Genomic DNA, 26,083 nt, shown 5'->3' with positions numbered 1-26,083 from the left:
TTAATTTGTTTTATTCATTTATCTTATTGCCACAAAATAAGACAGTTTTGGTTTGAGAAATGCAAAAGATAAAAAAGCAAAGTACACACATTTATAGCTTTTAAACTCTAATATTAAGTGTTGTTGTAGGCCTATCTATTAGTTCGGAACAGTCATGTATTTAAATTTGTAATAGATCTAGACTACCAATAACAAATCTGTGCGATTAGACCTATCTAAACCAAATGTTTTGTTTTTAACGCAATTCATTGCTTTTAGTTTTCTCAATACGATATGATCCTATCAATTGTGTGGACCAGTTGAAAAGGGGTAGGTGGAAGAGGGGGAGAAAGAAGTGTGTATCCTAGTGATCGCTTTTTATTTGTATTTATAAAAAAAAAGTGAGTAACAAACTCGCACTCCAGGGCTATGGCCTCCTCAAGGCGATACGGCAACCATTGTGTCAGGGAGCTGCTCATGAAAATAGTTTTATAGCTATTTATAAACTTGTTTTTCTACAAAACAATAAAGGAGACTAATTCAATTTATACCACCTTATCATTTAAATAAAATTGTTTCCCTTGTTCGAGATAGGTTAGATTTATTAGTGTATATATCTACTGTGCATATTTATCTTTTTTCAAAACAAAAATGAATAGTTTCACTTTTTAACAAGTATTAGTCTTCTTTTCAAACGCAGTTGAAAGCATTCTTTCTATCTAAGAAATTGAAGCACAAAACACACATTTATTGTGATATCAATAGTTTAAACAAAGACACGCAGATGGTCAGACTTTAAAATTATGTAATACATTCATAAACGTTGATCTCTTGCTTAACCTGAGCAAAACTATAAACACCTTGTGATTCTGAGACGTTAGTACTAGACTGGGCGGAATCTGTATACAAATATGAAAACACAGAATTAGTACATTACACATAGAAGAGATTAAAAATCCATTAAAAATATGCTTGTTATGTGAAATAAATGAAATTTGAAAAAAAAAAATTACATTAATTTTGATTATCAATTTACTATGAAAAAAAAAAGTAAATGTTTACTATATATATTTTAATTTCAATTTATCCTGTGTGTGTAATCGATATCAATAGTTATAGAAGGCCTGAACACTGATCTGCAACGTTACAGAATGTGGGGAGTTTACACCAATAGCTCGTTACCTCGTCATAGGTCTTTAATTAAGACGTGGTAACGACCTATTGGTGTAGAACGCGCAAATATTGTTACGTTGCAGGTAAGTGTTCAAGCCTTCTAGAACAATTGGTTTCGGTATAATCATGAAAAATAGCGTAAGACCAAGACTGAGTTACATTATAATACTCATGTACACATAAAAATTGAAAATAAGAAAACTGTTCCCATGTACATTAACTTATTGCTATTTGGAAATACTATCTAAAATGTTTTTTTGGTTGAGTAATAGGCGCTATAAATTTAAACTTTGATTTTAATCTTTATCTCCTCAATTATATTTCCACATTCTTACAGAATTATTCATTTTTCACATTGCTGCATTCTACCCTGTTACGATCAAACTTGAACAACATTTTTGTTTGTAATCATAAAACGTTTCTTTTGGTAGTATAGGACAATGCTTGCTCATTTTATACAACATAAATTATAGTTTTTAAAACAAAAACTCAATTCAATCTATATTCATACGTTAATTAACGAGAGAAAGAGTTAAAATAAAATGTTGCTAGTAAACTTCCTCCTAAACTCAAATTACCTAAACAGCTGTAGTCTAAAATAACGTTGTCTAAAAAAAGCTATCTTTATTTTCAAGACGAACTAAATGAGTTATGTTACAAAAAAGTTATTTTAAAAAATCTTTTTTTTTAATTTATACTTTACAAAAATGTATCTATTAAGATAAAGTTTTCAACTATCCTTGTTACCTCATACATTTCTAGAAATTGAGCAATTACGTAAATTCTGTAACTTACATAAAGATTTTGCAAATACAAATGGTATTAGCTATCACCTATTACTCTACCTGATTTAATATCAAAAGCTAGGCTTTTCAACTGAAACCTTCCACATGTTGACTCTTTACCGTCTATAGTCGTTTCTGTTGATAATGTAGACAATCTGTCTATTGTGTGATAATGGCTTGCTTCTTTAGTTTAATGAAAGAAAAATGTTACCATAAACTATAATTATTCAAATATTTAAGCAGTAAGTAAAAGTAATCAAGGAAGTCTTACTATTACGTCGGATTCTTTCAGACTTTGTAATCTATGGGGGCAGATTATAGTTTTCTATAAAGGACACTTAACGAAGGCGTCTTTTGGTCAATACTACAACTGTCTACAACCATAAACGAAGCTACGGCAACAAAGAGAAAGAAAAAGATAGCTGCCCTGTCGGCTAGAACCTAGGAGAGATGCATACACATGCACGAACTGTGGCAAACTCTGCCGCGCCAGAATTGGCTTGTTCTGTCGCTCCAGATTCTGCCCCACCTCAGGACATAACCAAAGTCAGTGACTCATATGGGAGCATCCATTGTTTTCCGAGACAGGAGACGTATGCATTCAACTGTCTTTACTTCTTTAAGTATGACAAATAGTGAAATTTCGAATTTTAAAATAACTGTCTTTAAAGCCCATTAAACGTAGCTTAGTACCCTTTGGTTAAGAAGCATATTGCTTTAGACAAGTGCTTTACTACTCGGTCACAGCACTGCATATTTATTTGACAAGTAGTAAGTATAGTATGAAAATGTGTTGTGTTTTTTTGTATGTTCCAGCAACGACTTCATGTTGGTGCGATTTCCACAAAGCTTCTCAAATATTTACTCAGAAACCTAATTAAAAATATTTTCTTTAAAACCAAATGTCCTACATAGCTTTATTGTGGTATCATTATCATTACAAATAGTCTCCAACCTAATTTTGTCATAATTTCTTCTTTAACCATGGCATCTCCTTTCTTTCCAAGATTATTCCTGTTTCTTCATTCTACTTGTTGAGTACATCAACAGATGAAAAGCACTATGCAACAAAGTCACCATATGTTTACTGCACACTTGTACAAAGACTTCGAATTTGGTTCATGAAAAAGTTCCTACTTGCAAAAGTAAAGAATTATATGGGACTACATTTAAAAAATGTTAGAAATAGATAAAATATATGTTTTTGAAACGCACTTTGATTTCATTGCAATACATAAGTAATACTTGACAGACTGAAAGGCAGACAAATTAAATAAAACAACTTTTTTAAGTGGGTAAATATGACATGTGTGGTTGAGTGATATCTTATCTCATCTGTCCTTTGACTTTCGTCGTAATCGTGCTGTGACGCGTAACCAAATCTCTTCACTTTTCCAAGTCAGCAACTTTTTTTTTTGCAGGTTATCAAGAGAGAGGCTTCCTCCACTGTACATTAAAGAATTATTTTTATAGTTAGTTCCGTCTTACAATATGCCCAAACCAGCTCAGCTTTCCTATCGTCACAGTATTGGGGAGTTGTTCCGATTTGCAAGCCACACTGTTTACTTGTAAAAGTACAATCTCAAAAGTCTTCTTTTCCTGGCATTTGATATACATTTTTCTGTAGCATTTGCCCTCAGACGCTTGATTTCTTCTTTGCGCCTTATCGTTCAGTGTCCAACTTTCACAAAAATATAAGAGTACATAGACCACTAGCCAAGAATACAGATTTAATTATACTTTAAAAAAAAAACTGATGCTACTGTTCCAGATTTTCCAGTTAGCTCCTGGCAGTGGATGACAAGCTTTTATCTTTCTCAATACGCTATGATCATATCACGTTTGTCTTCTTATCTTATATAATACAGACATTACTTCAAAAAAGAAGATGATTAAGTCCTACGCGTCATGCATTTAGTCATGCATATTAACCAATGACTTAAATACATCCGTATAACGTAAAAATCGACACTAGCAGCTGGGAAGAGGTGGCACTGGATAGATCCACATGGAGAGTGAGCATAAAGGAAGGGTCTCGGATTGCAGATGTCATACACTACAGAAGCAGAAAGAAGGGTGAAAATGCAACGGCGCCTGGTGATTACATATGCCCAACCTGCGATCGCAGCTGTGTATCAAGGATTGGCCTCTTTAGTCACACAAGAAGTTGCAAAGGGAAAAGATCGTCTTTCGAGACGTAAAATGCCACAGATGATCCTATCACTTGTCTGGATCAGTTGGAAAAGGGTAGGTGGGGAGGGGGGGGGAGTGATCACTTTATAAATGTAATTATTTAAAAAGAAAGACCTCTTCAGCTTTCTCAACCACTGTGCCAGGGAGCTGCTTATGAAAATAGTTTTTATATCTATTGTAGTTGTTTATTATCTTTTCTTTGTACAAACAATAATGGGACTAATTTATCTTATACCACCGCATGAATCAAGTAAAATTTCTTTCTCTTGTTCGGGATACCAAACACAATATATAACTAAACATAGTTTATTAAAGTGCGCAGGAAAAATTTTAAAAGGCTTGGAAGACAACGGCCATCCGCTCCATCAGAACTACGTCAGGTCGTCGCGAAGTGGGCGACTGCTGTCAATCAAAACAAGAACGGAGCGGTACAAAAACTCGTTTGTACCTCACTCGGTCAGACTCTATCATCGCCACTCATTGATCAGGGAACATGAAATGCACCAAGACACCTGTGTGTAGTCGCTGAATGAACTCTTTATGTTGTGTCTGTTGTATTTATGTGTATTTTTCTGTTGTGTTGTCTTTATATTAGAAAAGAGTCATTGTAATCACAACAAATTTCCGTAAGGATCAATAAAGCAGTCTTAGTTTTAGTCTCAGTCTTAAATAATTACATTTAACAAAATTGTTCTTGTGTGGTCATGTACAAGAAATAATTGTGCAAAATTTCATTTTCATCCTAGGTTGGGCGTGGAAGAAGTAACGTGTACAAACCTTTTTACCATTGACAGTGTGAGTTGATATATAGGCATTGTAAAACAAAAAACTACTACCTGTGTAGGAAATTCTTGTATAGGTATCCTCGTTTCTTCTAAGCTTTAATGAAACTACTTTCTCAATCTCAGTAGTCGACAAGGACAGGCATGATACATTAGGTCCTTTTGTAATAAAAGAAGAAAAAAGTAAGTTCGTTAAACATTAAAGAATTACGGACTGTAAATATTTTGTTACATATCATTGCACTTAACTAAAAGTAATAACCTGGTAACTTTTTGGTCACGTTTGTTTTCAAAACGTAAACATCTTCATTATCAAAATCTTCTGCAAAATAAAAAAAAATAGATGATGAAGAAAATAAAAAATAGGTACTATAGTAATAATAAAACTTATAGGTCAAATATTTGTAGGCCCCTATGTAGGCCTAATGTTATTGTAATGATATATATATAGAACATAATACATATGTTCCAGCTTTACTTAGTATATTGATCATAAAGTGTATACAGTTACATATTTTATTATTCTCCTCCTTGTATTGTGTTAGTTAGAATGCGTACTTAAACAAGAAAAAAAAGTAAAAAATTTAATTAAAAAAAAGACAATAAATTCAATAAACAACTTAGGATAAAATAAATTAAAAAAAAAATAATTTGAAAATTGGCTCCAATTGGGTATCGGAAGCGTATTGTTGACACCGTCAGCTTCTTGATTGAGTGAATCTTTCCAATAAAGCCAGCGGGAATTGAATAAAACTCATTTATTTATTGGTACCTTTATTATGTGTAGAACTCTTAAGATCTTGTTTAGATCTCGATCTACTTCTAGATCTAGAATCTAGACGTATTTTGTATTACACTTACGCGAAAATATATCAAAGCCTAGATAAGTTATCAATAAACTTAAAGCAAATTTTAAATTTAAAAAACAACTGTGTTTTGCATGTATTGAATAATTCCAATGATATAGATCTAAGCTCTTATACCTTATAGAATACGATGAGCACAATGTTTCTATGAATTAATTTAATAATTAAACTCTTGAATCAATAATGCTGAACATTCGGAAATTCCCAAGAGCAATTTTCTTTTCAAATAATGTGATACTCCTTTCCAAACAAAAAAATAATTTTACTACAAAGACTTTTGGAAAAAATTTATTTAAATGCAATAGATGAATTTTGAAGATTGCTTTCGTCTACATGGAATCATTGAAAAGTTTACTAAATGAACTGTTAACAGCCTTGGTGATCACACAATAAAAGTATTAACAATTCATTAAAAAAATTGTATACAAATATACTAATCATTTTAAATATCATTAAATAAAAAAAAGTTGTTACTTCATAAACAATTACCTGTGACATAAATTAATTCCAAAAATTTTCTGAAAGAAAAAAATAGTTTCCGATGAGTAAAAATATAAATGTATGGCCTGTGATTCAGCTAGTTTGTATGTGTAAAATCAGTCGCTTAGGATGTTAGCTAATATAATAAAACGGTAACAGTTTAAAGCATTAGGGCATCTTCTACAAGCTGTTGCCCACTTGTACTTTGGCATTTGCGAATATAGCAATTTTAACTTACTCCTCAGTTAACGTAAAGTAAGTAGAAAGGTTCCTTGACCGACAGTCTGTTATGAATATTAAAAAAGAGATTTAACAAATGAAATCGTTTTATACATGAAGTTGAGCAATGAGAAGTACATATAATATGTAGGTTGATATCTACAGAGATAACGATATGTAATTCAATAAAAAATAATAAAATACAATGTGAAGGGTCGTGGATTTATTAATTTCGTAGATTGCTTCCCCTTGACAAAAAATAATAATGTTGAAGTATCTCTGTCATTAATGTAGTATTTTGGTGCACAACCTTTCTCACCACGGCACCCCAGGTAGCCATATACATTTCAACCTATGTTTCACGGGCCACATTATCGCACAGTTCATTGGAAATATCCTCGGCGGCTACTTTATGCATTATGCACATGAGATTCTAAAGTCGAAAAGAACCTCGTGTTGGGCAGGTTATGGCCCGCGGTCTGTACTTAAGTGTCATACATTGTCAAGTGCCTGAATATATTTTTGTGGCTTTGTGATTGGTTTATAAAGAGAAGATGTTCACTGTTGTACAGTCGGATGTCTTGAGTATTTATTTTTTCTTTTTGGTGTGACCGGCATCCTGAGAGTGTCACATATAAATGAAAGTATTTTGTTATTCTCTAAGCTTATATTTAGTATTTATGTTTTTTTTTTTTTTTTTTTTCTTTTTTTTTTTTTTTTGGGGGGGACTATTTTATTGCTATTCTTTGATATGGATTAGATGTTTTGCAAGAAGCTTTTCGTACTTAGCTTTTAAATGTCTATAAATTCGTTTGCTTTGCCAGTTAAGAATTATATCAAGGTAGTTCTATAATGCTTAATATCTATATTATAAAGTAGAATGTGAGATGTATGTATGTATGTATGTTACTTATAGACATCAAAACCGCTTGACCAATCTTGATAAAACTCGGCAGGAATGTTCCTTGGGTACTAACTTAGACCGTGGTGTATGTATTGTAGACCTAAAACAAACTTAAGACCCTAAAAAAAAAAAAAAAGTTGTCCGACTCTATTACAGCTATAGTATTTTATGGATCTAGGGCATGTCTACAGTGTTGACATGAGAAAAGATAGAAAGGATTTAGACCTAGATCTAATTTTAAGAAATACACTTTGCGCAGATAGTTTTTTACTTTGACACATGAAAATACAAAAGAAGATCCATTGATTTCATTATATAATAAAATTAACCTTCAATTTTGTGTTTCAAAAGCATTTTTTACATAAATTAGTTCGTTATATCTGTGATTACAGATTTCCTGACGAACATTCTTTCAATAACAATACCGTAATGAATCGCGTACTAAATATTAATTCGTTTAATTGTTTACTTTATAATCCCATCCCTAGATCAAAAACTCTAATTCAACTCTAAGATGATAAAACTTCTCTTCGCAAAGATAGTTTTATACTTTAACACATAAACATATTAATTAAAGTCCATTCATTTCATATTTTGATCAAATAAACATTCAAATTTTGTTTTCTAAAGCTACATTCGCTTACGAGAGTTGCAAAGCCGAGTTGAGATAGGCCTAGATCTATATTCATTCATGAATCGCGAACTAAAAATTATTTCGTTTAATTGTTCACTTTATAATCCCATTCATTTAACAAAGCTATCGCTCTTTTCGTTTTTAATAGATATGAATGTATCGGCTTCGGGTAATCCCATTTTTGCAAACCTAATTTTATTTTCGTAGCGAAAGAGAAAAAACTTGAAAGGATCATTAGTTAAGTTTAACATACATCTAAATCCAATCCACTAGATTAGTAAACACAAACTTAGACCCATAGGCCGCGGGTAATGTCTGGCGAACATCCTTTCATTAGACATTACCAAATGGTTACACATTAAAACATTTCTCTACTGAGTCTATTCCTAGGCCTGAATCTCTTATTGAACTCTAAGATGATAAAACTTCTTTTCGCAAAGATAGTTTTATGCTTTAACACATAAACATACTAATTATTGTCCATTCATTTCATATTTTAATCAAATTTACATTCAAATTTGTTTTTCTAAAGCATTTTTAATACATTCGTTCCCTGTTCGCTAAATGAAGCTGCGAAGCCGTGTTGAGATAGGCCTATATTCATTTATGAAAAAAGGTCAAGAATGCGCAACACAGAATAAACTCTATAAAAGCCAATTATTAACTCTAGATTAGTGTAGATTTAGATCTATGTCTACCTCAAGATCTACTTTATACTGTAACACATGAACATACAAAATTTAGTCTATTCATATCAAATTTTAATCAAATTTATGTAGGCCTACAAGCAAATGTTTTAATTTGAACAAATGGATTTAAGACTATTAGCTATTCTGATTTGATAGTTTCATTTACACTATTTTTACATTGACACATTCGCTTTACTTATTACATTATTATTTCGTTTAATTGTTTACAAAACACTCTCAGTGACTATATCGAAAGTAATAAAGACCCGCGGGTCGCGGGTAACATATGTCTAGTCTATATTATAAAGTAGAATGTGAGGTGTATGTATGTTACTTATAGACATCAAAACCGCTTGACCAATCTTGATAAAACTCGGCAGGAATGTTTCTTGTGTACCAACTTAGACCTTAATGTATGTATTGTAGCCCTAAAACAAACTTAAGACCCTAAAAAAAAAATAAAGTTGTCCGACTCTATTACAGCTATAATATTTTATGGATCTAGGCCTTGTCTACAATGTTGACATGAGAAAAGATCAAAAGGATTTAGACCTAGACCTAATTTTAAGAAATACACTTTGCGCAGATAGTTTTTTACTTTGACACATGAAAATACAAAAGAAGATCCATTGATTTCATTATATAATAAAATTAACCTTCAATTTTGTTTTTCAAAAGCATTTTTGCATTAATTAGTTCGTTATATCTGTGACTGCAAATTTCCTGACGAACATTCTTTCATTAGACAATTCCGTAATGAATCGCTTACTAAAAATTAATTCGTTTAATTGTTTACTTTATAATCACATCCCTAGATCTAAAACTCTAATTCAACTCTAAGATGATAAAACTTCTCTTCGCACAGATAGTTTTATACTTTAACACATGAACATACTAATTAAAGTCCATTCATTTTATATTTTGATCAAATTAACATTCAAATTTGGTTTTCTAAAGCATTTTTAATAGACTGCATTCGTTTACGAAAGCTGCGAAGCCGGGTTGAGATAGGCCTAGATCTATATTCATTCATGAATCACGTACTAAAAACTATTTGATTTAATTGTTCACTTTATAATCCCATTCATTTAACAAAGCTATCGTTCTTTTCGTTTTTAATAGTTATAGTTAATAGCTTCGGGTAAACCCATTTTCGCAAAACTATTTTTATTTTCGTAGCGAAAGAGAAATAACGTGAAAGGATCATTAGCTAGTTTTAACATACATCTAAATCCAATCCACTACATCAGTAAACACAAACTTAGACCCGCAGGCCGCAGGTAATGCCAAGCTAGTTATGAATAATAGCCAGACTAAAGGTTATCAGGTGGCAATTAAAATCAGGGCGTTCGGTAATTAGTTTTTTAATCAACTCAATTCATTTTAATAATACATTTTACATCTTTATGAATTATTATGCCTTAAATTTTTAACTCCTAAGAAAACAAAACCAAGACTTACTTCCATATCGAGATAACAAAACAGTGCTGAAGAATATGATGATGATAGCAATAATTACTATAATTATTGAAACATAGTTTCCTATTTAAAAAAATAATAGAAATGATCATGTTATGTTACTTAAAAACATGTATTATTAACACAAAATCATATTCATACGTCAACTTTGGAAAAGGTCCATAAAGCTCCGTCCATGCGCGTTATCCCTTTGACAATTGAGAGTAATTCTATCAGCAGAAATGATTGGAAGGGGAGCTCTTCACATCAAATCGTCTCTTAAGATTCCGCAACGTTTCGTGAGATATAACATCTAGGTCAATACTGGGTCTGTCTATCCACGTAAAATGAAACACGCTCTCTTGATCTTCTAACAAAAAAGACAAGGCATTATAATTGTTGACTATGCGTTGGTTTGCGTCATAATTTGTTTAGAGGTATGTCCTCTGAAACTAAATCAGCTTTTGCACAAATAAGTGAGCTAAGGGTATTGTGAACTGGTTCCAAGTTCTTGACGTCTTAAAATTTGCTTTCAATTCCCACAATCAAGGAATCCTAATAGGTCTTGGATTCTTCAACCATTTCACTAGAAATAGTTTGACCTTCCAACAAAGGAATATGACAAAACCTGTTTTCATTTGAAGAAATGGAAAGCTCTGTTTGAAAGATTTAACATGCACATACATTTCTGGTGCAAACAACCCTTTCCAATTTGTACAATGAAAAAAATTAAGTCTGTCTTCCACTCTTCATTAGAAATATTAGTAACAAAATCACAGTCGATGTCCAACAAGGAATATAACATCTTCTTTGAGATCCAATATTCTTCTCAGTACCTTGACATGCTAAATCAATGGATACTACTCTGGTACAGAACATCGGAATTTTTTCTTTCCTAATCTTCAAATACTTCTTGGCACTGCCTGTGGATTAGTTTTCTAGCTTTGATGAGTTTGATCACTGAGATTATTGGGTTAATAATAGGTTAGATATTCAAAGCAGTTTTGTGAAAACTTTCCCATTTAGTATTTTTGATTGGGACATTGTTCTTTTTAATTTATATTTTTAAAAATGTATATGTTTGTCTCTCAAAGCACGGGCTTCGTACGTTGTTAAACCTAGCGTTGAGAAAATGATGTCCTCACTTTGTTTGACTGAATGTTTAGAAATATTGCCAAAAAGAATATCATTCGTTTACTTTAAACTTTTTAGAATGACATGTAGAAACAATGTTTCTTTAGCCTCTGCATCATAAGAATCAATGTTTTCATAATTGATATACATATTTAAAATTATGTTTTTAATATAATTGAACATTTATATGCATAAAGTACTGTGGACACAAATGATTTCTGTATATGCATAAAGCATTCCTGTGGGCCACCCCTGATATACATGTATAACCAATTATGTTAACAAACTGTGATTTCTACATCAACAAAAATTGGACAGCCCCAAATCTAAAGCATTGATGCAATCGCCCCACCCCACCCTACCAAAGCGGTCAAAATACAAGGAGGGGGGGGGCGACACAAACCAAAAATAAGTTAAAATATTAATAATTAGCATATATTATTAACATAAGTAAAGAATTCGTATACACATTGTGTGATTTCTCTACTAAAATTCGGAGGTTAGCCGAGTGGGTGAGACCAGGGGGGCGATAGTCCATTTCGCATCCTTCCCACCCCTGGATCCGCTAGCGCGCTTAAGGATCACGAAATTTAAAATCCCAGTTTTCACCAGGATTAGAACCCGATACCCCGGTTTGGAGCCAAGCGCTTTAAATATAAATTACAAATAAGTATAAATATAAGGTTTGATTAATAAAGAAATATTGCCTGATGTAAAATTGGCCGAGGTACTTATTGGTATTTCTGTACTCTGAGTTGATGAAAGGCTTGCTGTGGCTAAGTTACATTTAAAGAAAAAAAAGTTACTATTTGGATTGTATTATTCATAATCAGAACGTCCTAGTCCGTTATATTTTAACATGGACATGGGCTCTTCTTACTAAGGGTAGAAAGTTCATCTGTAGACACAAGAGGAAGAATTAATAAAGCTCAATGATCAGTAAAGTACTTAGAGGAGTTAACGGCTCTCCTCCAGACTACCTTGCTAGATGGAGAGGGAACTTGATGCCTAACTAACACAAAGAGCTTTTTTGGCTATATATATATATATATATATCAAATTTTAAAATTATCTATAAAACACGTTTTTTATGAAATGAAAACTTAACCTTTTGAGGGATGCTAGCGGTAAAAATTTTTTATAAACACTGGTGATTTGCCTCGGATGAAGTCGGATGTCTGTCACATTTCCCACCCTTTCATAATTCTATGTGACCTTTCATTTTCTTACTAGCAGAAATAGTACAAGCTAGACGTAATTAGAATGAGTTTCTGAAGCTCAGAAATGCTTAAAAGCTCTTGGCGCCAGGTACTCTGCTGGAGCTTTAAGCGCTCCTCAGACCAATTGCTAATTAAAGGGACGACATATGTACATATATTCTGGTCTAGATCGTGATTAAATTTTGATAACAGCATAATATTGTATCGTTTCCGTCTAAGCGTTTAACAAAGGACACATGATCAAGTGATGCTGTGTTTCGAAGTTGAATAAACTTGAATTTAAAAATATGAAATACGTATTGAATAAATGTCATTAACAATTGGATTTTTAAATATAATTAACACTTATTTTAAAGGTTTGTAGCATGTGCATCAGTCAATGAAAGTATTTAATCAGGTCTGTACGATCTGGCAACGAGATATTGGTCTAAACTGCCCACAGGCTGTGACGACACAAGTCAGTGTTGAGGCCTTCTATAACATCTGGTTTCAGTTAGCCGCACCGTGGTGACGGCACTGATTCATGGTACAACTAAAAAGAGATTAATATTGGTAACACGAAGGAATACGGATAGTATATTACGGCATGAAATATCGTTATATTTTCTTAGACCTAGCCGTTGCTTTTTATGCTTGAATGGAAGGCCCGAATCAGTAACATTTGTCCTAGCGACTATTAGCACTTACCCATTTCTGTTATTATTGTAATGTTGTAAACATTGGTTATAGTGACATTCAACGTATCACTTCTCGCTTCACACAGAAAAGCTGGGAAAATAAAAATGAATTAAATGCTAGGCACAAACACAAATTACAATAATTGGAAATAAAATATGAAGCGGAATAAATCATCGTAAATAATAATAAATGTAGATAAAATGAAAATAAACTTAACATAACAATTATTTACGAGAAAAAGTAATAAAGATGATACTTATTTTTAAATAAAATGCATTTTAGTCAGAGGTAGGTAAAGCATTCCTCCCACATACACAACCGAGAGATCACTTTATATGAGTGTACTTTATTCAATCTAAAAGGAGATAAGTCCAATTGTTTTTTTTTTTTTTTTTTTTTTTTTTAAATTAGTTATAAAATCATATAAATATTTGAAACTGAGCAAATTTAGAGAAAGAAAACAACCTGAAAATAAAAAGTTCAAATTTTGCTTAACTCACACTAATGTGCTTTTTTAATAGCCTTTATATAAAAAAAAAACACCAAAAAATTATCTGAACCATAATACACCACTGAGCTAACAAATGCTAAAAAAGTACTCAAAAACATTTTTGTCTCCATTTTTTGTATATATAAAGCCCTCCAGTTGCACGTCTATGCATGAGAAAAAAAAACTATTAGTACAACATTGTTTCTTAAAACTCTACTCATAAACGGAATTATTTTCCTTCGTTTCGCTCGAGGGAAAAAAGAAGTCAAAACAAAGATAGTACACTCGAGTAATTTGATTGTTTGACTAAGAAAGACTGCTTAATCTAGAATCTCTTTATTTAAAAGAATATCTAGAATCCATTTTGTTGATGGCTCCATACGAGTAAACGGAAGTATAATTGAAAATATTAAACGAAGTTGAGTTTTTTAAAGCATCAAAGATATATCTTTTTTAATTGACTAATTATAAATATAGTTTATAACTACAAGATTCTTTACAAACTAGCGTGAGCTTTAGGCTTTCATTCCATTGATAGGCGAGCATTATAGGTTGAGAAATTAAATTACACTAGTAAGGTTATGTCTCTAGAAAAAAAAAACGCTAAATTCAACGAACCCACCTACCATTTCCTTCTCCTCCCAAGAAAACTTTAGAAAGATGTTTCTATTGTACGGGAAGATCATTAGGATGATTTTAAATAGTTCTTTAAACTTTTGTCTAGTGCCTAAGTACAGTTAATGTTAAAATTACCTGTGTCATATTTAGTAGCTACGAATGTTAGCAGAGATTCGTTAGTAAGTAAAGTTTTGCTATGGTTGTTGAACCAATTGTAAGTTGCACTTGCTGAGCCTAATCCTTTCATCTGACATGAGCAGCTGACGATAACATGGGCCACTACGCTTGCTAGACAATTTGAAAATTGAATAGATGGTTTTTCTGAAATGTTTAAAAAACAAATGAAATTAAGTAATTATATATATTCAATATATATACATACATTTATTATTATTTTTTTATTTTTATATTTTATATTTATTTTTAACTATTTTTATTTATTTGTATTGTTATTTATTTATTTACATGCATACTAGTATTACTAGCTGATACCAATGAAATATTTGTTATGTATTTATGTAGAACAAACCACTGGTTTTTATGGCACAATATGTCAGCACAATTGAAATTCTATAACCCCCACAACCTCAAACTTATCTAACCACTAGTGGTTTTTTTTTTTGTTTTTTTTTTGTTGTTTTTTTTTTTTTGCTTTTACATAATTCAATGGAGTGACACAAAATCCCTCCACACATAGATACATTGTGGTCTCATATCACAATCCCCACTAAGAAACGTCCATCTTCTGAAGCGGCCAGGATAACAATGACGAGTTCTAGTATCTTATTACGTGTGCGACTAAAGCATCGCATGAAGATCCTTTATTTTATTTCCTATATTGGCAGTACTACTGAACCTACCAAATAAGATGTTTAGAGTTCTGTTCGTTTCATGAATTAATTTACTATTATTTTCAATATTTGGATATATTGACACAATTATTGAGTAGTTGCCAACTGTTTCCAATGTTATGTTGTGATAAATCTCACAGGAAGCATTGTAGTAAAATATGTCATTAGTTGAATCTTCAGGCGAGAACATTGAGTTGGACGCATTTTCAATCATATGAGAGATCTAAAAAAAACAAAAACAATATGTAACATGCAACCAATAATTTTATTATTACTATTATTATCAACGTGCATTAAATTTATATCTCTGACGGTGGCAGGGTTGTAAAATGTTTGTAAAATGTTTTACATGTTTCGGATGTTTCTTCAGAGTTAAAGATAATTTACTTCCTAGTCCAAACCTCCCACAGGACGTCAAGGAATGGGAGTGGGCAGGGTTTGAACCATGGACCATGGATAAATCTGAACGATCTACCAGCGCGCAAACCGCAAGACCAGGTTGAGCTTTGTTAAAAGTTAACTAAACTTATTGTAGCCCTCTTAAATGCCCACTTAAATTTTTCTGAGGATTTGTAAAGAATAATGCTCTTTGACAGGTAACAATGATTCTCTTAGGAATGCTTGTCACATCATTATTTAGTTGTATGGTGACATGGAATAGTTGTGAAGCACGGAATACACTCTAGATTGGTGCTTAGGTTGCTTCACGTGGAAAACAAGCGTCCACAGTTGAATTCTGGGCAATGAATCTTTAAATGTGTTGCTAGGTTAGTCTTTATTATTCAGCCGTTAGATATAATAACAAAATTCATTTTTTAGATTCTCACTGTATAGCCTTTTTATACAAAGTATTCCACCGGACACCACCAACTCAAAGAACGTGACAATGCAGGAATTAAAAGTAACGCAATACTTTAATGTTCAATAAATCATAGCTTATATTATACGATTGGTAATACATAATACAGACTGCCGTATCAACACTTACACTGGCCTTTCCGCCACATCCCGGACTTACACTGGGTTCCACCCTTCAGGACTGGCTTCACACACTGGGCTCATTGTGTCGGACCTCATCACAGATCAAGATCAAGACATCGTTTTGTACTCGTGAGGTGTATTGACAGTACTCCGTACCGAACCGTCGTATTGCGCCGTACAGAACCACATCTGTGGACCACACTGAACTGAACCAAGCCGAGTCTAGTAAACTGTGCTGTATTTAATCGTCTTGAATGTGACACATTATTGCTCTTTTAAGAGGGTAACCGCTTGCCTTTCAGAAACAGACAGAAAAACACTCGACCATTCTGGTTGATCACATCATCAGATAACTACATCCGACGTTACTGGCCTGTCCTAACCGTTGACCGCTCGTCTTGCGATTTGCGTAGGCTGACAAAACACACATTTTAGTTCCTTCTTTTTAAGCTTAGATTTTCATATTTTGTTCGCATTTCGATTTCAGTCGTCATTGTATTGTGGAATAGTGGTACGGCAATGTCAATGGTCGGTTCAATTTACTATTTAGTCAGTCAAAATTGGTTTATCCCAGTATAATAGGTAATCGGTTGACTTGAAGACCACATGTGGTGAGTATTTGTAGTACGAATCAGTTGCTGATTTTATAATTTCGCTACTTGATTATGGCGACCTAGGTATGCAGATTTTAATAAATGTTAACATTCTGCCATTTAATTTTTAATTGCCTCATCTATGTTTCAGCACTTGGCATTTGTCAACAACATCGAGTTAAGGATATTCTCACAATTCTTGGCCCTAATAGCAGCTTTTAATTTCACCAGATATCTAGAACTATTTTTACTATTATTTTTTTACATTCTTATCCGTTCTATTAGACTGAATGTGCAGTCAAGAGTGACTCCTCTAGAACATGCTCAAAGCGCTCTGGTCTTCCTAGCTGCTTAAGCATGCTCAATGCACTCTTTTTTTCTGCGCTAACGTAACATGTTCAATCTACAACATTTGTAGTGAGTGGTGGTTCCCAACCTACAAATACAAATCCAGTTTCGCTCAAGTAAATCGTGTTTGTGGCTTAATGCTTTGTTCTTAGAGGTTTTATTGTTGTAAACAAAAACAAAATGAGCATACTATTTTAAATTCAATTTTGTTTTATCTTATAAAGGATTACATGCGATATATTCGATAATAATTTTCAATACATTTCACCTAATATAATATGCAATTACCTGAGTAGAACTGTTGCTAATAGTAAACATACAAATGGCCTTAGGGAAAACTTTAGTGGCACTACATGAGACGTGAATGTTCTCTTCTGATCTTGATACGCAAGTCATGTTCTCAGCTTTACCTGTTTGGTTTTTTAATAGAAACATTTTAATTGGTTATATAAAAAGATATACAGTTCAGTAAGGTTGTTATTCCGTAAGTGGTATTTAATATACGCAACCTCTACTTATAAAATATTTCCAATGGCATGCGCCACAAATAGCCTCAGACCACCAGTCCAGCCCATTGCTTTCAATAGCGGCTCAGCTATTGGGCCAAATAGATCTGTTATCACTAACATGAAAAGGAGCAAAGGCAAGAAACTGACACCTACACCAGCAGCCAGCAGGAGATACTCGATTGTTTGTACTGATTACCCACCTAAGAGATGTAAAACTTTAAATTCAAATTTCTGCTGCTTTTCGGTCAATGAATACACGGATCAACTCTGAGGGAAATCCATTATTAATGTATGAATTATTAATTTATATATATTACCCATTTTTACCATAAAGTGCTCATATCTAAATTTAGGGTTTATTTATATTTAAGCAACGACTTAATTCTAAATCATTATTTGTTTTTATTTTGAATTCTATTTTTACATATTTTATAATTAGTTATTGCTATTCCTTAAATATTGCGTCCGTAGAGGGTTGAATTATTTACGTTTTGCTGTCCGACAAAAAAGTATGTGTTAACGATTAAATATATAAATTGGTGTTTGAGAGAGACGAGAATGCTTTGACATAGACGTACCCCCGAAGGCGCAATAATCCCGTAGATCGTTGGAAAGGCTTTAATGCAAAGAAAAGGCTTGGAGCGGGAGCTCTTCACCTGTGTGAGGGACCCCAGTAGTAGCAACGATTAAATATATAAATTGGTGTTTGAGAGTGACGAGAATGCTTTGACATAGACGTACCCCCGAAGGCGCAATAATCCCGTAGATCGTTGGAAAGGCTTTAATGCAAAGAAAAGGCTTGGAGCGGGAGCTCTTCGCAAGTGTGAGGGACCCCAGTAGTAGCATCCATGGACCGAGTAAGGGGAACGTACCACGTACCTCGGTCCTAGGTCCCCTCGCCATAAGTAGCCTAGTGCAGCGACAACCATATACCATATGCCTCATATTACTATACTATAACTGCCACGCACTATGCAGGGACGGCCACCCCAGCCTAGGGTCTCTGTTGTTGGGCCTTTTATAGAACGGTGTGGCGGACTTTTTGGCCCGTGCCTAAAAGCGAAAAAAAAAAACCCAGCTCTAATCATAATACAAGGTACTATTTCCTTAAAAGAAATAATTGATAACATTTTAGCAAATAATAAACCTTCCAAAATGTTAATAATGCCAACAGTAAAGGCTTGATCAACTATTATTTAGCATCAATAGATATTCAGTAAATTTGAAATAACAGTATTTATGTCATATTTAGATTTGAATAATTCACATTCTATTTCGAAACATCATTATTTATTCCTTTTTTTTTCTTTCTGGGTCTCTGTGTGGCCATTTATAGTATTGAATACAAGGCGCAATATTCCTTTTTGCACCATGGTCGCTACTACAATAAATACACAAATATTAAATCCTGGATGGACCTTTCCGTTGCTATGGAAAGTAATTATAATATACAAACATAGTACATATATTAAATATACTGAAGATAGTAATGAAGATAGCAACGGAATAACTATAATACAAAGATTTGATGGTCGCCTATTCAGCATACAGTGTCTCCAAGCAAAATAAATTAGAAATTCATAAGGGACCCGCTGTTTCATGACGATTGTGCACTAAAAGAATGCTCCGAAATCAATCGTCAATATTTTCTCAAAAGTATTTTCTGACTTTTTATCTCACTATAACCACACACAAAAAAAGAAAGAATTTTTTTTTCCTGCTCAAGGTAAAGCCTACTTGAATCCAAGCATTAAATGGACAGGAAAAAAATGGAAGTGAACATATTTACCTCCCTTGGCAGCACACTCTCCTGAAACGAAATATCGAAATGAATATCGGCCTGCGTATTGCCAAGGCCAGAGCATCTTAAGTAGACTGTCTACAAATCTTGGAAATAGACAACACATTACTACAAGCACATGCTTGGAGTCTTTTGAGCTGCCATCATCCCCACATCGCTATTTGCCTCAGAAATGTTGACAGTATGCAGAATGAAATAATATCTGTAGCACTTTTACATGATGTGCTCAAAAAAATACTAAATTGTTAGTCCTAAGTGGCAAGAATATAATATCACATACTAAAGACCTTCAAAGCTTTCACACAATTATGATGCAGGCTCAACTGCGATGAGCATGCCACATCTGTAGCATGAAAGTCTCCCACATCCCTAAAAATTACATTATGCTCAATTATAGAACGGCAAGAGCTCAAAAGGTGAAAAAAATAAAACGCTTCTGGATCACCCTAAAAGCATCTCTAAAAACCTATAGCACTGCCCTGCCACTTGGGAGACTGAAGCACATGATAGAGCATTATATTGTCGCGCTGTCAAAACTGGCGCATTCATTGCAGAGGACAAGAGAACAGCGCTGGCAGAAGAAAAGCGTCAGAAAAAAAAGCAAGGCAAATGACTAGCTCCAGCTGGAATAACCTGCCCAGTGTTTAGCCCAACATTCCGGGCTCACATAGGTCTCACCAGCCACATGAGGAGGCACAAAATCCCAGTGCAAAGCCCTCAGACCCCTAGACGACAAAATCTAATTTCTAGGAACATCTTACTTCTATTTTCACATTACAGACATCTTCCTTTACCTTGTCTTCCCTGATAGATTACAAGTACTTTAATTGTTTACCTTAACTCTTACATATTAAAGGCATATTTGACATACACATATTTTACATAATACACATTTTCTATAAAAAATTGCACACCTGGACATTCCAGATTTGCTAACTATTTGACACAGATGTCAAATCACAAAGTACACGAATAGCATCTATAGCATACAAATTATAGAAGTTACAAGTTGCCTTTTCATAAGTTTCGGATTCTTAAAAAAATGCTGTAACGCAGATGACGGTGCAAAAGGGTTAATGCTTCTGCTACCTACAGACACACGTAACTTAGGCAAACGACACAGGTCAGCGTGCTAACTTAAAATTAAATTTAGAAGACAGTACTACAAGTACTAGTATGAACATATCACCCGTTCTTTTGTCATGTAAGGTTATGTACATTAAAGCATTTGCAGTCAGTTTATTGTCCTGCTAATTGTGTCGTTTTGGGTGTTTTTTTATTGTTATTTTACGATCACATTATTTTCTAATTCTTGTTTTATATTAAGATGCGTTGTAATGAGCAGTGTTTACAGAAGGCTTGATAAATTAAGGAAAGAATCATAACAATAACATAGAATCGATGGAGCTCCATTGTCTTTTCACTTGATAGTATTATGTTAAACTATCCTTTCTGAAATGTAGTATCGAAGATTAATGAGGAACGTAGTATTTCCCGTGGCTACGTGAAATTATTGCATGTAAAAAATGAAAGAAACAATGCAATTACCAAAACATATTTTTTTTTCCAATTTACGACTCAGGAGACGATTTTTCCCATATTTGGGTGTCTAAGTGAAACATCACTTGGCTTTCCAACTTATGGGTTCGAATCTCACTGAAGACTGGGATTTTCAAAGTTCGCGACTTTTAGTGCGCCTCTAAGTCCAATCCATTCTAATGGGTGCCGGACATAACTTGGGAGATTTAAAGGTGGTTGGTTGTTGTGGTGGCCACATGACACCTTCTACAAGGTTGGACACAGAAACAAATCACATTTGCATCTCCTGCCCCATAAATCGCAACGTCTGAAAAGCGTACTTACTTGATATCCAGAGTATTATCCTCTTATATATATATATATATATATATATATATATATATATATATTGACACGACACATTATAATATAGTTAGTACAACTGCTGAAATTTTCTTACAGTTTAGTTCCTTTAAAAACTTACTAACTATCTGAAAACAACAAAGTTGTTTGGAATTCTTTCTGGTTGCCCAACATTGGCTGGTATCATTGTTTGTAGATCTCATGACATTTTTCAATGTTACTGTTAGATTTGTGTTGTCAACGCTGCATATAGTATTATTTTTATATTTGTCAAATAAATCGCATTTCTTTTGTTTCATATAACAAATACATACTTTCTCATTATTTTTATAAACAAAACTATCGTTTTGGGACGTATTTTCTGGAAATTGAAGTATAGCATTTGCTTTCTCTTCGACTGAATCACAAAACAACATTTCTGTAAAAGAAAAATATGAAATGCGTTATAAAAAGTATTCTTTACTAAAGATAGAATATTACTGTTTCTTTAGATCGTAGCGGAGAATGGTGTGAATGACAAATAGTTCTAATGAGTGTAAATAATTTAAAATGTATGGACATGTACACATTCTAGTGATAATATATTCTTTTAAACGGGATTAAATTAATATACAGATTAGTCGGATGTTGATTTACTTCTTGTGAGTCTCTTGTCTTAACAAATGGCGCCCAACTTGGGGCAAGACCCACACATTTTATTATTGAATAAACGCCTGCCTACTGATAAGTGATAGTGATATCGTATTTTTTTAGACAAGTCATTTGTTTTGCAGAGTCGACCACTTAGCATACTATTGTTATAATTCTGGTGGTGATGCTGATAAGGGTAGTTTTGTGTATGTAGCCAGCTGACACAAATCTCTCCATGCAAGCACTAGACGAGCGGTCAATCGTAATGAGTGGCAGTGTATTGTTGATAAGAGTGTATGACTGTGCTTCCGTGAGTAAGAACAACGGACAGGGCGTCGCCATAGTTATCCCAATGTTCGCAAACAAAACAAACATAGCCATCTTGCGAAGTTCGAGAGCAACATTTTCGTCGATGGCATTTCTCCAGAAATTTTCAACTGGTAGAAAGAAACAGTGTGACCTGATGCAGGAATCTCGACTACATTGAATGACCTGTAGACTCCTCAAAATATGTGTGAAGCGGTGGCCATGGTTAGGAAAGTAAAGACTATACTATACGAATGGGCAAACAAAGCAACAGACAAAAAACATGCAACTATTTTAATGACACCAGATATTGACATGTGTAAAAATTACACACTTACATATAGTGAAATATAGAATGTATAAAAAGAGAAAGATTACTTGTTCTCCTCCTCTCCTTTTTTTCTGATTTGTGCCCTCTGTCGCCTCGAAAGTTAAGTGGGGTAACTGTAGTACGACTAGCAGAAATAAAAGAGTTATCTTTCCATGATTTTATCCTGGTGTACAGAATTGTTTTGGCTACAAAGATAATTATTTAGAGAGATTTCGACCGTGCCCCCTTTCGCACACACACCTAGTCACAAAGAATGGCTGCCTGGTCGTGCGATTTACGCGCTGGACTGTCGTTTTGGGTTTATCGAAACCCTGCCCTCTCCCATCCCCCGTCGTCCTGCGGGAGATTAGGACTAGGAAGACAATCTATCTTCCCCTCTGAAGGAACATGCGAAACATGTAAAACAAACAAAAGCGACACCTTAACAGACAACCGCTTTGACAATTTTCTACCCATTGTTATTATAATGACAACTTCGAAATTTTTAAGCATCCTCCGATAGCCACAATTGAATGTTACATTCTCGTTCCCCACTTACACTTTTAAGTGTGTTCTCTAAATAAAGAAATATCGAGTTTTGTTTGTTTGTTTGTTTGTTTTACCACTTTTGAATGTAGCGAAATGACTATAGCTTTTTTTATGCCTTAGGTTGTTTTTTTTGTTGTTGTTGTTGTTGTTTTTATTTAGTCAGCATCTAAAGGTAAACTCACGTAATGTGAGGAATTTAAAAGTTTACTAAGGGAAAAAGGTAATAAAATACAGGAAGTCCTATTTTCGTAATATCTTTTTAATGCTTTAAGTATGGACTGTGGCCTTTATGGAAAAATACAATAAAATACAGAAAGCTTGTGGTTTCCCGCTATTTACGATGCTCTGGTAGCGAATATTTCAAATCCGGTTCTTCGCTAGCTAGGTGGTAAAAGGAAACTGTTTACTAAATTTCATGTAAATCGGTATGCCATTATTAGAGATCTATATTCTATATTTTATACTTTTCTGTTGGTTAGTTGTATTTAAGAAACTCACTAATGTACTTCATAACATCTCAATTAAACAGATTGATTAGCAACATCTCCACTCAAATAGACAATAACCAGCAACCAATGTATATATATATATATCATGGGCGTAGCCAGGATTTTTTTCGGGGAGGGGGGGGTTTGGGGATTTTTTTTTCTCCCCCCCCCCCAAGCGAAATTTTTTTTTATATGTATGTAAGTGTGTGTGTGTGTACATAATCTTTATTACATTCTGACCCTCATTCTTTCGGAGCCAACAAAATGCATATTCTGAGGTATCTACAGTGCATTTTCCTGCTATTAAAAAGTTTTATTTCAAAAACCTAATGTGCTATTCTTACTGACTTAGACCCTCCCCTGGTAAAAATGTGTAAACTCTCTTAAATACGCTCTTGAAATTAGGTGACTGTAGTTTTCTATAGATTTTATATCGAAAAGGGAAGTTTTATCGTAAAAATCATCTGTTGGAGGGTTTAAAACTCAAAAAACCATGGTAACTGTAGTTTGCTTTAGAATAATATATGAAGATAGAGGTTTTCCACCTCAAAAAGCTCTGTAAGGGGATTATAAGCTCAAAAAAATCTGGATTCATCTGTAGAAGAGGGGTTTAAACTCAAAACCCACAATTGGCTTGGCTACGCTCAAATAATTTTAGTGTGTAATTTGCTTTTTTTATATTGAAAAGGTATTTTTTTTTAGCTTCAAACTCCATTATAGGGGAGTTTAAACTCAAAACCCCTTTGACTACACTGCTTTTTTATTTCTCACGTCTATGCATAGGGTTAGGGTCTGGGGAAGCGCTAGTGCTATCTATCTATCTATCTATCTATCTATCTATCTATCTATCTATCTATCTATCTATCTATCTATCTATCTATCTATCTATCTATCTATCTATCTATCTATCTGACTGTCTATCTATCTATATCTACATCTATGTTTATATGTATGTATGTATGTATGTATGTATGTATGTATGTATGTATGTATGTATGTATGTATGTATGTATGTATGTATGTATGTATGCATGTATCTATCAATCTATCTATCTATCTATCTATCTAAAACCCCCTACCAGGGGGGTTTGCAATTAAATTAAACAAAAAAATGACAGCGACAGTTCATTATTCATCCTATTAAAAAATGACCTTTTCAATAATATTTTACTTGAAAAAATATTCTAATATGAATTAGACAGGCCCTTACTACATTGCAAATAAAACCATTTGAAGATACCCCACATGTTTAGATTTAGGCTTTGAAGATCACCTACGATAAAAAAAATTAGAATAATAATATTTAAAAAAAAAAAGCTCATGTATATCGCAACTTGGTTTGCGTGACAATGTGGAAAAAAAAACTACACTCATCATTTATCTTTGGAATTGAAGATATTACCGTTGTTATTATTATTATTACATTTATATCTCAATTAATAATGTGAAATTGAAAGTTGTACATTAATCGAGTTATTAGCTTTTAATAATAGTTTAATTGTTACAACATTAATAGTATTTTGCGTTTTTTTTTGTTTATTTTTTCAAAGAAATTTATACATTATAATTTTAAGTCGAACTTACCACAACAATATTGAACTGATGAATAAATAATCCAAATATGCAAACAGATTTTCCAAACATAACTCAGCATGGTATTTTCAGAAATAGTTTTAAATAATCATTATCGTAGCGCTAAACAATATCTATTTTGGTTAAAACGTTGTCGTTTAAAAGAACGCTACTTTAAAAATAGTTTTAAATGAGATTAGTCATATTGTGATTCTCAACCTAACGAGTTAGCATTTTAAATGGGAAATATATTTGGAGACTAAGTGGAGCCATTGTAATCGACAAAGCAGACATAAAGAATAAATATATTCTTTTTTTTTATTGCTTCTAAGAAGCTTTTAAATCAATATAAAACATTTAAGTTTCGAACATATGTTATCCAAGGAATCACAAATGAACATAAAATTAAAGTAGAAATGCTTTCATTGCGAATACTTAAATTTAAAAATATAAGCACAAGGATTGATTTCCTATCCTACATCTCCATTTATTTTTAGAGACTTTAATCGTATGAAAATGAATTATTCTCTCTCAAATTTCTTTCCCGACAATAATGATAGTAATCAGCACTACTCAAAAACACTTGAAATAGATTGTCAACCTAACGTACTTCAAAAAAATAAAAATACTTCTGGTCCAGGACTTCTTACACAAAAAGAAAAAAAAAAGATCTTTAGTTATTATTAATGAAAACTTTTTACAAAATTAAATTTTTTATTGTCAGCTATGAGAATGAAGATAAACTTTACAGAAATAGACACATTGTCTTTATTAAAAGGTTTACTTTCCGCATGATGTTATTAATCACTTGGAAATTTATATTGACATTTTAAAATCATTGCCTAACTATTCTTATATCTTCTTATATAATACAGACGTTATTTCAAAAAAGAAGATGATTACGTCCTACGCGTCATGCATTTAGTCATGCATATTAACCAATGACTTAAACTCTGCCAAGT

The 26,083-nt window shown here is 33.1% G+C and overlaps 1 protein-coding gene across 3 annotated transcripts; it reads right to left on the bottom strand.

Annotated features, from left to right (window-relative positions):
* Positions 1–97: 97 nt before the first annotated feature.
* On the bottom strand, positions 98–25,852 carry LOC106058306 (uncharacterized). 3 transcript variants are annotated; one of them, XM_056010037.1, is made up of 13 exons: positions 25,134–25,852; positions 21,388–21,684; positions 17,364–17,485; positions 15,163–15,376; positions 14,438–14,623; positions 13,204–13,284; positions 10,166–10,246; positions 6,497–6,542; positions 6,268–6,296; positions 5,175–5,234; positions 4,967–5,071; positions 1,998–2,072; positions 98–878 (listed from the first exon to the last, which is right to left on the bottom strand). In XM_056010037.1, the coding sequence occupies exons 1-13, from the start codon at positions 25,201–25,203 to the stop codon at positions 781–783; spliced, it is 1,464 nt and encodes a 487-aa protein (XP_055866012.1). In that variant the 5' UTR covers positions 25,204–25,852; the 3' UTR covers positions 98–780. The 3 variants fall into 3 exon arrangements, with proteins under 3 accessions (XP_055866012.1, XP_055866011.1, XP_055866013.1); XM_056010036.1 differs by having other exon boundaries at positions 1,998–2,120; positions 25,134–25,844; XM_056010038.1 differs by lacking the exon at positions 25,134–25,852 and having other exon boundaries at positions 1,998–2,120; positions 21,581–21,684.
* Between the last annotated feature and the right edge of the window lie 231 nt (positions 25,853–26,083).

Source organism: Biomphalaria glabrata, chromosome 14 (genome assembly GCF_947242115.1).
Source record: "Biomphalaria glabrata chromosome 14, xgBioGlab47.1, whole genome shotgun sequence".
NCBI classification, from domain to species: Eukaryota; Metazoa; Mollusca; class Gastropoda; family Planorbidae; genus Biomphalaria; species Biomphalaria glabrata.
This window is presented reverse-complemented; position numbering and strand designations above follow the sequence as displayed.

What these genes read in the sequence shown, in the direction of transcription:
- LOC106058306 (XM_056010036.1), bottom strand. Translation starts at nt 25,203, where the DNA reads ATGCTGAGTTATGTTTGGAAAATCTGTTTGCATATTTGGATTATTTAT. An exon ending in AGCTACTAAATATGACACAG is followed by an intron (nt 13,285 to 14,437) that starts GTAATTTTAACA and finishes TTATTTTCCCAG; the next exon opens with CTTTTCTGTGTGAAGCGAGA. An exon ending in TACTTTACGTTAACTGAGGA is followed by an intron (nt 6,297 to 6,496) that starts GTAAGTTAAAAT and finishes TTTTTCTTTCAG; the next exon opens with AAAATTTTTGGAATTAATTT.